Raw genomic sequence first — 13,166 nt, forward strand, 5'->3', positions numbered from 1 at the left:
TAGGAATTTCAACCCCAATTTGTCGAATATCGCAACAAGAATAATGCATTGATTACATTAAGTTAATATCGATTAATTAATATTAAATAAGTATTTAATGAATTAATTATTTAGATTTTTGAATGTTTTGACCTAATTTAATTAGACATCTAATTAACTTAAATTAAAATATTTTACAAAATTAATCGAAAAATTATGTAGGGACCTCCCCTCCATATGTTCGTGTGCCTATTTTTTAAATATTAAATATATAGCAAGTGGTTCAATTTTTATTAATATAAGAGGGAGATTTATGTTGGATGAGTGTAGAATTTAGGAAATAGGCACACGTCCCTGTGTAACATTTACGGTTAACTTTGGCCAGCGACGTCGTTTTGCTTCAAGGTATTGCGTTGGCAGAAGCCGCAAAACCATCCCCGACTCAGCGAAGCTGCAGCAATGCCAGCTTCGAATCCCCACGCGCCCGTCGTTAGGCATTGACCATCCCTCAAAACCCAAAGGCAGTGCGGGCAACTCTTGAAGTCTCTCTCACAGCACAGCACACCATGGAACAGCACAGCACAGAGGTTGAAGAAAAAGCTCATCCAGTATCACAACTCTGAATAATATATCTATAGCATCTCAAATTTTGATAATATTTAAAACCCATTTCCTTATTTTGGCGATTTCCAGTTCCAGGTATGCGTTTTGTATTTTTTCGTTTCATACACCCGAAAACCCTAGATTTTTTAAGAAAAAAAATTTGTTTCATCAATCATTGTTTAATTCCATTTTTTTTTCTGATTGATTTTTTGTTTTTTTTTTTCTTGTTTGAAGCGAGGATTCTTTTGACAGCTCTAATTGTGCAGATTCAGAGAATTGCTCGTTGTGTATGCTTTCAATCTCGAATTGGGTTTTCTGCAAAACCCTTTTGTATCTCGAACTGGGTTTGATCTGGGGAGATGAAATTTTGGTGCTTTATTGGGGTTTCTTGCTTTCAATCTTGAACCGTTTTTTATTCAAAAGTTGTTATTGTTTCTCGTCTCGCCCTGGGGTTTTAGGTGGTCAGTTTTCTTTTGCAGAATCTAAAGGATTTATGCGATAGAAGTGTACTGGAACTCTTTGGTGGAATTTGTTTATGCACTGATTTGGTGTTTTTTGTATACTGCTGACTTAATTAGCAGGGAATTTCTGTCGTTTATTGATCACCGAAATTCCCTGCAAATAATTCAAAGGTCATAGTTTGTATCATCTTTTTCCAGAATTCAGTTTGTATTCGGACTCTTGTTATTCTTCCTTGTGAACTTTGATATTGTCTTTAGTTCTTGAGAATTATTCTCTGTCATAAGGAGATACCTAATCTCATGGCTAATCATCCACAACCACCTCCACCGTCCCTTGGGTTTTCTGTGGCTATTACCCCCACAAATTCAGACACACCAACCCCTCGCCCTGATAAAAAACCAAGTCCTTCTGCTTTCCCTTCACCTGGAGCAGCTAGATTTCCACCACCTATTTTACAACAGGACCAGATTCCTTCCCCCTCAATAAAAACCCCACTTGTTCCTTCGCCAGCCAATGGGATTAAGACGGGCAGCCCTGTTCCTCATTTGAGCACACCTCCTGGTCCTCCTATCTTTTCTTCCCCTCTCCGGCCTGCTGCTGTGCCTTTTCGAAGTTCTCCTGCATCTCCCCAGCCAGTGGCCTTCTCATCGGGTTCATCTTTGCCCACATCTTCACCTCCCCATTATTCAAATGGATCAGTTGAGTTGCAACACCAGGGTTCTGATGCTATGGAGGATTCGATACTTGATGAAAAATCACCATATGTTTTATTTTCTGCTCATAAGGTTTCTCTCTTTCTCTCTCTTGTGCATGTAGTTATAGTACTTTCTTTGCTTGTGTTTTTTCTGTCATATTAAGCACTCATTCAGTGAAATCCTTGCACGATTAGTTTTGATTAGAATATAATGTGTCATGTCACTTGGTAACTTAAAAAAAAAAAATTATAATAAACATTTGGTAACAATTTTAAATAGCATTGTTCGGTAAATCTATCTACATTTTTCATCTTACAATTCATAAGTGGTTTACATATTAAAATTTGCTTTCCCAGTTAGTGTAATTATGTTCTGCCTGTTTCATTTTGTAGGTATTGAAACAAAAGAAACAGGCAAATGTTCCCAGTTTGGGTTTTGGCGCATTGGTCTCTCCTGGGAGAGAGATCTCGCTTGGTCCTCAAATAATGCAGCGTGATCCACACCGTTGCCAAAATTGTGGAGCTTATGCAAACATCTATTGCAGCATTTTACCAGGTTCAGGCCAGTGGCAGTGTGTAATTTGCGGCAACCTGAATGGAAGTCAGGGTGAATACATTGCTCCCAGCAAAGAGGAGCTTCGAAATTTTCCAGAACTGTCATTTCCCATGGTTGATTATGTACAAACTGGGAATTCTAGACCTGGTTTTATTCCAGTATCTGATTCAAGATTGTCTGCACCTGTTGTTCTTGTTATAGATGAATGCTTAGATGAGCCCCACTTGCAGCATTTACAAGGCTCCTTGCATGCATTTGTTGATTCACTTCCCCCGACAACACGAATTGGGATTATATTGTATGGTCGCACCGTTTCTGTATATGATTTTTCAGAGGATTCAACTGCATCTGCTGATGTTCTTCCTGGTAGTAAGTCACCAGCACAGGAGTCATTGAAAGCATTGATATATGGCACCGGTGTGTACTTGTCACCGCTCCATGTTTCATTACCTGTGGCACACTCAATATTCTCATCATTGAGGCCGTACAAATTGAACACTCCGGAAGTGTCAAGGGATCGATGCCTGGGTACGGCAGTGGAGGTTGCTCTGGCAATAATTCAAGGGCCATCAGCAGAAATGTCCCGAGGAATAATTAAAAGGTCAGGAGGCAATATCAGAATAATTGTTTGTGCTGGTGGACCAAATACTTATGGCCCCGGATCAGTCCCTCATTCTTACAATCACCCAAACTATCCCCATATGGAGAAAACAGCTTTGAAGTGGATGCAGCATCTAGGTCATGAGGCTTATCGGCACAATACGGTTGTGGATATTCTCTGTGCTGGAACATGCCCAGTAAGAGTTCCAGTTTTGCAGCCCCTTGCAAAAGCTTCTGGTGGTGTTCTGGTGCTTCATGATGACTTTGGAGAGGCATTTGGTGTGAACTTGCAAAGGGCATCTACTAGGGCAGCAGGTTCACATGGTTTGTTGGAGGTTCGTTGTTCGGATGATATTCTCATTACTCAGGTTGTTGGTCCTGGTGAAGAGGCACATTCAGACACCCGTGAAACTTTCAAAAATGATGCATCTCTCTCTGTTCAGATGTTGAGTGTTGAAGAAACACAGTGCTTCTCACTCTCCATGGAATCAAAGGGTGACATCAAGAGTGATTATGTGTATTTCCAATTTGCTATTCAATATTCAAATGCTTATCAAGCTGACATTTCAAGAGTAATTACTGTCAGATTGCCAACTGTGGATAGTGTTTCAGGATATCTTGAAAGTGTCCAAATTGAAGTGGCCGCTGTTCTTATTGCAAAGAGAACCCTTTTGCGAGCTAAAAATTCTTCTGATGCTATTCATATGCAAGCAACAATAGATGAAAGAATCAAAGACATTGCTCTTAAATTTGGGTCCCAATTACCTAAGTCAAAGCTTCATCGGTTTCCCAAGGAGCTTTCCTTATTGCCAGAGTACTTATTCCATCTAAGAAGGGGTCCTCTTTTGGGGGGCATAATTGGCCATGAAGATGAGAGGTCTGTAATGAGGAATCTGTTCTTGAATGCGTCCTTTGATTTGTCACTTCGTATGGTGGCACCTCGTTGTCTAATGCACAGGGAAGGTGGCACTTTTGAGGAGCTTCCAGCTTATGACCTTGCTATGCAGTCTGATGCAGCAGTTGTTCTTGATCATGGCACAGATGTCTTTATTTGGCTGGTATGCCCCTCAGCTCATCTTCTTGTTATTGTAGCATGGCAGGTTTTGTTGGTCTTGGTGCTGCAGATCCACATGTACATTCATTTTCTTTTTGCTTTTCTACTCATGCCAGAACTTCTACATATATTGAATTGCAGTGTGTGTGTTTTTGTGTTTGTGCATGTGTTGATTAAGAAAAGGCGTGGGTGTGGGGTTGGGTTGTGAAGCCTTGTATGCATGTGCACACTCTTTTTTATTTGCACATGTACAGCAGTCAGGTCTCTGCACTGCAAACTTTGCTTCTTGTTCTCCTCAAGTATTGAGGAATTTCATTGAATGGGGCAGCACAATTATAACTGTGCTGCTTTTTGAAATCTTCTTATGGTAAAGTTTCTGATGATTTAAGTACTAGTTGGTTGGGTTCAATGGGTTCTCCCCCATTTTTTGAGCAGTTTTAAGTTTTATTTTTAATGGACTTTGAAAATTTTTGGTAACAAATAAGCAATTATGTTTTTTGTTGAACTTGAAACAAACATAATTGACTTTGCAGTTTTTTTCTTATTGATACATCTACTCCCACGGTCATCATTAAAACACTATGCCACAGATATAACCATTGCCACCGCCAGTGCTATACACGTTATCATAGTATGGTCATAATCATCTTTCCCTCCTTTATTAGCCCCCTTTCATCATTCCCTAAAGATAGTTAGCATGTGCCTACAGTGACACTGACAGCCCTTGATGGGTTTTAATGGGCAAAACCATGGGGACATGGTGGTGTGTGGTGAGGGAAAGGCTTGGGCCTACCTACCCCGATAGGACCCCATAAAGGAACGGGAGCATGGTGCCTATGGATAATGCGAGGCATTCAAAGATCTACAATTTAGGATTTATATATTAGTCTGGGGATATTTGTTTTGTTCGGTAACTTTTAATTACTTTGGGGTTATTTTATAATTTTTGATTGTTTTGGGTTTAAAATTTTTTTTTTTTTTTAGGGTTTCTTAGTTTTTTTCTTAATAAATATAGGCTTATGTTGTAAGACTAAGCAGCTTTTGGATGATTAGTAGAGACTCACTTGGTCTCTCTATCCCACTGCAGTCCCTTTCCTCTCTCCTTCACATCTGATTCTGTCCCCCCTCATGTCCCTTCTTCCTTGTTCTTCTTGTTTTCTCTTTCTATTCCCTTCTCTTCTCTGTTTTACTCTCTCCTCACTCTATTTTCGCTCTCTAAGCTGTTTGTTTTCTCCTCTTTTTCTGTTGCTGTCCTACATTGGGATGCTATTGTTTTGTTCATGTTACTCAAAATAATGATTGAACTACCTCAGTTTACTGGCTTGACAGTTTGTATTCATAGTGTTCCACTTTGTTTTGATTTTCTTTTTTCTCTTGATACACTTATTTAGTCTAATTGAATTATATCAATGTTCTCTTAGGTAGTGTTTGGAAGCATGAATGTTGAGTCTTGGATTTGTAAAACTCAATACAGTTTTGTACTACGTTTTGTCCAAATCCGTATGTCCAAATTTAAGGTCCAAACTCTATGTTCCCAAATGCAGGGTTAATGGAAAATCAGATGCTTTCACATTGCAACAAAAATATTTTTTGGATTGTGTTTTGACTACCATGACAGGAGTAGTAAGAGAGGGAGTCCCCCTATTTTGGTCTTGTTTTGAGTGTGTAAAGATACTTTAATTGTTTTTTTTTCTGAGCATGCCCCTGCTAGTAGTGTTACTCTTTACTTCTGATTTTCTCAATCCCAAAATTTAATATATACTCATCTCCATTGGTGGCATTCAGGGTGCTGAACTTGCTGCTCAGGAGGGAAGAAGTGCGGCAGCTCTGGCTGCTTGCAGGACATTGGCAGAAGAGCTCACTGAACTGAGATTTCCTGCCCCTCGAATCCTTTCATTCAAGGTTTGTTTACTTTTGCGTCTTTGTCATTATTTTTTGTAAACCGCAAGTGGCTCTGTCCTCTATATATTCCACCTGGTGACCAATGAAAGCATAAGAAGAAAGTTGTGTGTGAATTTGTGCAGGAAGGGAGCTCCCAGGCCCGATATTTCGTCTCTCGGATGATACCAGCACACAAAGATCCTCCATATGAGCAGGTGAGCAGAAGAAAAGTGGACTGAATTGTTGTCTAGTTAAGCAGTTATCCTTCTAAGTTTAAATGCATGTGGTTTTAAGAGAGTAATGAGAATATCATGAACCTTTGATTATAGGAGGCAAGATTTCCACAGCTTCGATCTCTGACGACAGAGCAGAGGACTAGATTGAAAAGCAGCTTTCTTCACTTTGATGATCCTAGCTTCTGCGAGTGGATGCGTAGTTTGAAAGTGGTGCCACCGGAACCAAGTTAAGCATATGTGATGAGCTGTTTTAGTTTGCGGCCTCAGTTCCTCCTGAATGGGAGTAGTGAGTATTTGGGAGCTTGTATCCTTTATTATACCATTGGCAATGGAAATCTTTGCCTCCCCTGTTTCCTTTGTGTGTTCATTTTTCTTTTCCTTGGTAAAGGGAAGGCAAATCCAACAGTCTGGGTTGGGAATGTTGATCAAATGGATGGCATGCTCCCTCTCCCTGCCCTTAAAACTTGAGCTTTGCTTTTATACTGTAAACTCAATTGTGAAACTGCATTTGTTCCTCATTTTGGAATGGAATGACATAGCAAAGCAATGAAGATTTCCTCTATCGAACCATGTTTTCTTTTGAAGGGTAAATTGTACATTTGTACTTTGAAGTTTCCCCGATCGCACCTCGTTTCATTATGTTCTAAACTCTCTGCATATATTCTTCGACGTTGTAGCCAAATTGCCATGTGATTGTGGTTATTCGCCATCAAAATTGTTTTGCAGATGTGGCTATAATTTTAAAATTTTTTTAATAATAGTTAAGAGATTAATGAATATGTCACAAAAAAATTATTTCTACTATTTATTGTTGTTTAATACAACTTAAGACTGGAAATTTATTTTAAATTGATATCCTTATTGATTTCTGAATAGCAGTATTTAATATTTATCCAAGAACAATCACCATCCATGTGCTCTCTTTTTGTTCATCTGTACTCTCTTATTCCACACCTCTTTTATGTTAAGAATATTTTTTGTATTTGATAAAAAATTGGGTCATCAAAATTCCTACTCGCTTTTGATATACTTATGATTTTTATTAGCTTCTAAACTTGTTCTAACTATTACTATTTTTCTTTTCCTAACATGAGCAACTTTGTATTTGGAAAAAGCTAATTTTCTAGTAAAAAAAAAAAAGAAAAAAAAAAAAAATGACGCTGTTACTCTTTTTTACGGGTCTGTTCGAATAAATGATTTTATTTAAAGAAATGAAAGGAAAAAAAAAAAAAAAGGAATGAACTACTGTATTCTTTTTGATATAAAATATTATTAAAAATGAATATAATTTCTAAAATGATAATAGCTAAAAAAAATTAAATTGCTAATATGTGTAAAATCAAATTGTAGTAAGAACAAGTTTAGTTGTAGAAAATATTTTAAGTTTTCATTTTGAGTTTTCCAACAAATTATCAAAACGATGGTCTGTTTTTTATTTTTCTAATATTTGTATTAGAAAGGTAGAATATAAATGATTTGTTTAGTTATAGAAAATATTTTCATTTTTCATGTATAATTTTAAAATAATTACAAAATCACAGATTTTTTTTCTTCTAATTTTCTTATAATTATATTATAAATAAAAAAATTAAAAAAAATCTATTTTATAACTATCTTATACAAATCTTAAAAAGTAGAAAATAAGTGATATTTTTGTAATTGCTTAAAAATAAATATAAAATTAATTTTACGAGTGGATAGTGTTAAAATTTTAAGAAAATTACATAAGCTCTTTTGTGGTTCGCTAAAAAATCACTAAGCCATTTTGTGGTTTTATTGTAAGCATTAAACTCATGTGTAATTTTAAAAACTATGTAAGAGTTATAATACCATTCGTTTTTTTTTTTTGTTTTTTTATTTATGGAAATCAATATATTAGATGAAAAATGCTATTTTAATGCACAAAAATGTCCTTAAATGATAATTTTTTTTAAAATCCAAATAACAACCAAATTGTTCAATATAGTTCCCATTATTATTAAATAGAGCTTACGTATGTTTATGAAGACCTATGAAAAACATTAATCACTAGATATATTAGATATAAAATTAAAAATAAGAATTCAAGATATTTATTTTAGTGTCGAATCTCAATAATTATCTAATAAACCTAAAAATATTAGGAGTCTGACTAGTAATATAATATTAATAAAAATTAATTAAAATATACTAATGTTAATAAAAAGCTGGAGGTTAGGGAGACAAATGGCACCCTTGGTCCTCGGATCCATCCCTGACCCCTCCGCCCTTGTACTTGGACGATTGCTACCACCCCATCTATTTTTTTTTTTTTAACGTTAATTAATTATATGAGATATTTTAATATTTTAACACATTTGTGTAACACAAGAGTTAATGAAATTATAACTTTTTATTATTCTAAAAATTAAAAAGGGAATTGATAATTATATAAAATCGTAAGACATTTTGTTGATTTTGATTTATCCATAGGAGGGGTTTATGCCGTTTCTCCTGTTTTTTTAAATTGTTACTTGTATTGCAAAACCAAAAATAATTCGAATTTTTTTTTTGTAATATTTTTGTAAAAAATGAACACATTTTTATATTAAATTGATTTTTTTAATATTTTATGTTTATATTGTTTTTAAATATCAAATTCGACAAAAATAAAATAAAATATAAAAAAAATTATCTTCAATTTTATTAAAATTTATATAAACCTAAATCCAAATTGACATAAATACAAACTCAAAATTGGGTCCTGTTATCAGCAAAAGGCACAATATATATATTTAATAATTTCATAAGCCTGTCCTTAGAACCACCCTACTTCTTTCTTCTTCCGTCGGCGACTTTGTAGCTCAGCTCGGCGGCGCCTGCCGTAATCGCCTCCGTTGGCTTCATTTCCGGTACTTTCTCTCTCTCTGGGACTTGATTTCTCTCTATTTTTTTGTCGCATTTTTGTAGTTAGGGCTTTGGTTTGACGCACCACCCTTCATTAGTCTGCTGAGGAACTTTAAATCTATGCGTTATGACTTTTGGTTGCCAATAGTGAACAGCTCACCCCAACAAGCGGAGCTGTTCTATGTTCCATGCACTGGCAGCATAGGGATGTAGTGCACTTGATTTTATCGCTGTTTTCATTATATGTATTTTTTTGGTTGCTTCTGCCAAAATTAATTTTGTAACTGATGTGATCACGCAATATGATTGATTTGGCTCTTTTGCTGAATGTTAAACAACTAATTTTTTAAATTTTAGGCTCCGTTTGATATACCTGTTGATATAATCTAAAAGAGATCCTACATTAAACTTAGCATTAACTAATGTAAGACCAAAAACTGAAAGGATACCGAGGGATTAATGGAAAGAAGATAACGTCTATTAGGGTTTTATTATACCAATTTTTACACCCTAGTAACCTATCCGAAATGTAACCCCAGCGACTTAGTAGGGAAATCAATAGGGGGTACCCCAATTCCTATAAAAAGGATTCCCAAAGGAAGGCAAATTGTCTCATCTTATCTCATTCTCATCCATACTTTTACTATTGCAAACATACAATCCTTTCAAATTCACTAACTTAGTTATTAGAATGACCCCTTGGAATATATCCCGAGTCCTCTAAGCTGTTTTTTTCTTATTCTTGGTAGGTGATCAAAGTCGTGATTGATCCAAATTCTCCTGAACAAATTTTGGTAGCAGTAGTTGGCACCATCTGTGGGAAATTTGGAAGGATTTCTTTTTAAAACTTAATCATGGCTGCATTATGCAGTTTTGAGTCTGAACTCGTTATTGGGGATCAATTGTGCCAGTCGGTTCACTCCCCACCATTATACAATCCGCTGCAAATTGTACCATTAGACCAATTTATAGCCTTCCAAAGATGGGTGGAGGACATGTTTTGTATGATCTTATAGCAGAAATGATGGGGATACCTCAAGTATCTTTCGCGGATATTGTGACTCGTGGATGACCACCCTCCGAAGTCTACCATTGGATGTAAATTTTTGCAGCAATTGAAACTTCTCTTGGAAGCTAGCTTGGAAAGAGGATGACAACTTGCAAGTCAAAGAGTCTTGTTTTTTCAAGAAGCATTTATTTCATTTTAAGTTCCTAAACTCCACTATCATAATTATTCTAGTTCCTAGGCAGCTATTTCCTATGACAAACTATTTCCTAGGAACCTCATTACCTATGTTTTAAAGATTTTGTTTTACTTTTTGTATTTTCTTTAATCTCTTAAGAAGTCATGTGCAAGTTATGTGCATGTTCATGTAAGGCTATAAATATGCAATCACATGTATTGTAAAAGGGATATTTGCATTATCAATTGAAAAGGAAGACTTTGCTTGAACTTGTGAATCTTGTTCCTTTCCTTGTGAGTGAGTAGTGTGAGACTATGTTTCGTCTTCCCGGAGATTGGGTGGTGAGAGACCACGACAACATCAACATCATCTTCAACACTACACGCCCACTCCTCTTTCATAGCTCACAGCCATAACCTTCCTTAAGCTTCATTCTTGTCTCTAGACTTTTTTAAGGATCAACAAGCTTGTTCGTGGTGCGATCGAGTACTCGTGTGTCTTGGTGTTTGTCATTCTGAACCTTTTGGTAAGCTCGTTTCAATACCTTGTTTGTGGCCATCTAAAACAGCCTCTAAAAGTACCTTGTAAGCTTTGAAACTCTACCTGAATCCTTGATTGAAAAACCTTGTTCATTCTCTTTGACTCTTCCTAGATTTTTAACATGAACATGCTTGCTAGTACCGTGCTTAGGGATATTTGATTTGTATGCTTGAACTTGTGATCTAAGACTGCTAATATAACTTATTTTAAAGTGAACTTGATTACTTGAATGAAATGATCAACTAAGGGCTTTTAAACCAAATCATATACGTTTTCAAAATCTCAATAAGTTGTGATCATTAGAATATGCTTGTGATTTTCATGCTTGGTTACTTCAATTCTTCCCATAGATTGTGATATTGTGTGTATGCTACAAAAAGGGTCAACTGTAGGACTAGGGCTACTTAGAACCGTCCTACATCATATTGGTATTAGAGCATAGGTTAGGTTCACATTTGACCCTACTTTGTGTGACTAAACACCATTCCAAAGGGCTACCGTAGTGTTGGCTGAATCCTTCCCCAACCCCTAGGATGTTTACTCGAGTCGAGAATCCTTACAAAGGTCGTAGGACTGATGTTGAGAGAGATGCCTCAATAGATGAGCTTCAAGATCAAGTTTGTGACTTGAATTAAAAGCTAGTTGAGACCCACCAAAGACTAGATAGGTTGGAAGTCCAACTAGTCCATAACCCACTCCAAGACAATTTAGAGCCGCCCCTTGAGCGAGGCAATGATGATGAACAACCTAGAGAGCCACCTATGCCTCTTAGAGAAAGACCTCCTCTTCCTCTACAAAGGCGAGTGAATTGCCAAGATGACTTTGTTAGGAGACCCCCACGTCATGAGCCCTATGCCCAACATTGGGGTGATGAGGACTATGACGTTGATGACTTTCAAGATAGGAGACCTTACAGTAGGGACCATCATGATCCTTACGAGGATGTGATGAGGCAAGTGAAGATAGAGGCCCCTGCCTATGATGGACAGATGGACCCTAAAGTCTTCCAAGATTGGTTGACTGAGATGGATTCCTATTTTGATTGGTATAGGATGATTGACCCTCATCAGGTTAAGTTTGCAAAAATGAGGTTGACGGGGCAAGCCAAGCTCCATTGGTTGAATGTAGAGAGGCAAGTGGCGAGGTTAGATCGTAGGTCGATTGAGCATTGGAACATAATGAAGGATAGGTTGAGGGAGAAGTATGTACTCCTTAGGTATAGAGAGCGCCTTATGGATCAGATTTATAGTTTGTGTCAGGGTAGCATGACGACCGTGTCAGAATATGTAAGTCAATTCGATGAGTTGTCTATAATATGTGATGTCTATGAGACGGTTAGTCAATAGATCTCCCGATTTTGCATAGGATTAAAGCCTGAATTGAGGAGAGAACTGTTTCCCCATCACATTGAGTCCCTTGATCAGGCCTATAATTTAGCTCATGACTTTGAGCAAATGAGTAAAGGGCCCATGGGAAAATGGTTTGGTGCCTCTTCAAATGAGTCATACTCTCAAAAGGTACAAAGTTATGACAAGTCCCAACCAATGTAATCAGGTCAAGTCACCTCCCGAGGGAGCAATCCCACAGTCTAGCAGCCTATGGAAAAGGGAAAAGCACCCATGACTAGATCCTCTCGTCAGAGTTCTGGCAATGTAATGTGTTTCAGGTGCCATAAATAAGGACACTTTGCCAAACAATGTCTCACCAGGAACTTGAGGAGGACGAGCTTGATAGGGAAGATGGTGAGGATGAGCTTGAGGAGGATCAAGTATATGTTCCTGAAGTTGTACCTAGTGAGGATGAGTTGTTAAGTGAGCCAGATGAGAGTGGCCAGTTGAGTGTGATGAGACGCATTATGATCATTCCCAAGGATCAGGAGGACTGGCGTCGCACTTCTATTTTTCATACTTACATCAAATGTGTGAGTAAAAGTTGTAAGATGATCATAGATGGTGGTAGCTGTATGAATGTTGTGTCTAAATCCGTAGCTGAGAAGTTGGGATTGAAAGTTGAGCCACACCCACAACTATATAAGGTAGCTTGGGTTGATGCCACTATCATGCCTATGAGCCATAGATGCCTAGTCCCCATTAAAATTGGTGATTATGAGGATGAGATTTGGTGTGATGTCCTTCCCATGGACGTTGTCCATATTTTGTTAGGACGACCTTGGTTGTATGATTTGAATGTCTCACATAATGGGCGTGCCAACACTTATTCCTTTAGGTGGAATGGCAAGAGAATTGTTTTGAGTCCACTAGAGCCGAAAGGTGAGAAAATGAAGAAGGAAAAGACAAAAACTAGGGGAAAATCATTGAATATCATGAGTAAAAAGCAGTTTGAGCAGGAGAGTCAAGCTACACAGGTAGTGTATGTGGTTGTTACTAAGGAGACTGAGGTGCCCCTTCTTGAGTATGAAACACCATTGGAAGTATCACCCATACTTTCCGAGTTTGAAGATGTCATATCTGAGCCACCTAGTGAGTTACCTCACATGAGAGACATTCAACAT

General features: G+C 37.2%; 2 protein-coding genes across 7 annotated transcripts in view; both read left to right on the plus strand.

Annotated features, from left to right (window-relative positions):
* The first annotated feature begins 305 nt into the window (after window positions 1–305).
* LOC131155216 (protein transport protein SEC23 A) lies at window positions 306–6,627 on the plus strand. 2 transcript variants are annotated; one of them, XM_058108195.1, is made up of 6 exons: window positions 306–678; window positions 849–1,829; window positions 2,132–3,952; window positions 5,734–5,850; window positions 5,973–6,044; window positions 6,159–6,627. In XM_058108195.1, the coding sequence occupies exons 2-6, from the start codon at window positions 1,344–1,346 to the stop codon at window positions 6,294–6,296; spliced, it is 2,634 nt and encodes an 877-aa protein (XP_057964178.1). In that variant the 5' UTR covers window positions 306–678; window positions 849–1,343; the 3' UTR covers window positions 6,297–6,627. The 2 variants fall into 2 exon arrangements, with proteins under 2 accessions (XP_057964178.1, XP_057964177.1); XM_058108194.1 differs by having other exon boundaries at window positions 322–678; window positions 817–1,829.
* A 2,141-nt stretch (window positions 6,628–8,768) lies between these two features.
* Window positions 8,769–13,166, plus strand: part of LOC131155821 (proline--tRNA ligase, cytoplasmic-like) — a 40,489-nt gene continuing 36,091 nt past the window's right edge. For 2 of the 5 annotated variants that reach the window (XM_058109261.1, XM_058109258.1), the window contains exon 1: window positions 8,792–8,935. The gene's annotated coding sequence lies outside the window, so the exon portion shown is untranslated. Of the gene's footprint in view, window positions 8,936–13,166 lie in introns of all 5 variants that reach the window. The other 3 variants (XM_058109259.1, XM_058109264.1, XM_058109263.1) reach the window with 2 other exon arrangements.

This window comes from Malania oleifera, chromosome 5, assembly GCF_029873635.1.
Source record: "Malania oleifera isolate guangnan ecotype guangnan chromosome 5, ASM2987363v1, whole genome shotgun sequence".
Taxonomy (NCBI): Eukaryota; Viridiplantae; Streptophyta; class Magnoliopsida; order Santalales; family Ximeniaceae; genus Malania; species Malania oleifera.

Excerpts from the sequence above, each read along its gene's own strand:
- LOC131155216 (XM_058108195.1), top strand. The coding sequence starts at position 1,344 with ATGGCTAATCATCCACAACCACCTCCACCGTCCCTTGGGTTTTCTGTG. Across the intron at positions 3,953-5,733 it reads CAGATGTCTTTATTTGGCTG|GGTGCTGAACTTGCTGCTCA; the intron begins GTATGCCCCTCA and ends GGTGGCATTCAG. Across the intron at positions 5,851-5,972 it reads CTCGAATCCTTTCATTCAAG|GAAGGGAGCTCCCAGGCCCG; the intron begins GTTTGTTTACTT and ends GAATTTGTGCAG.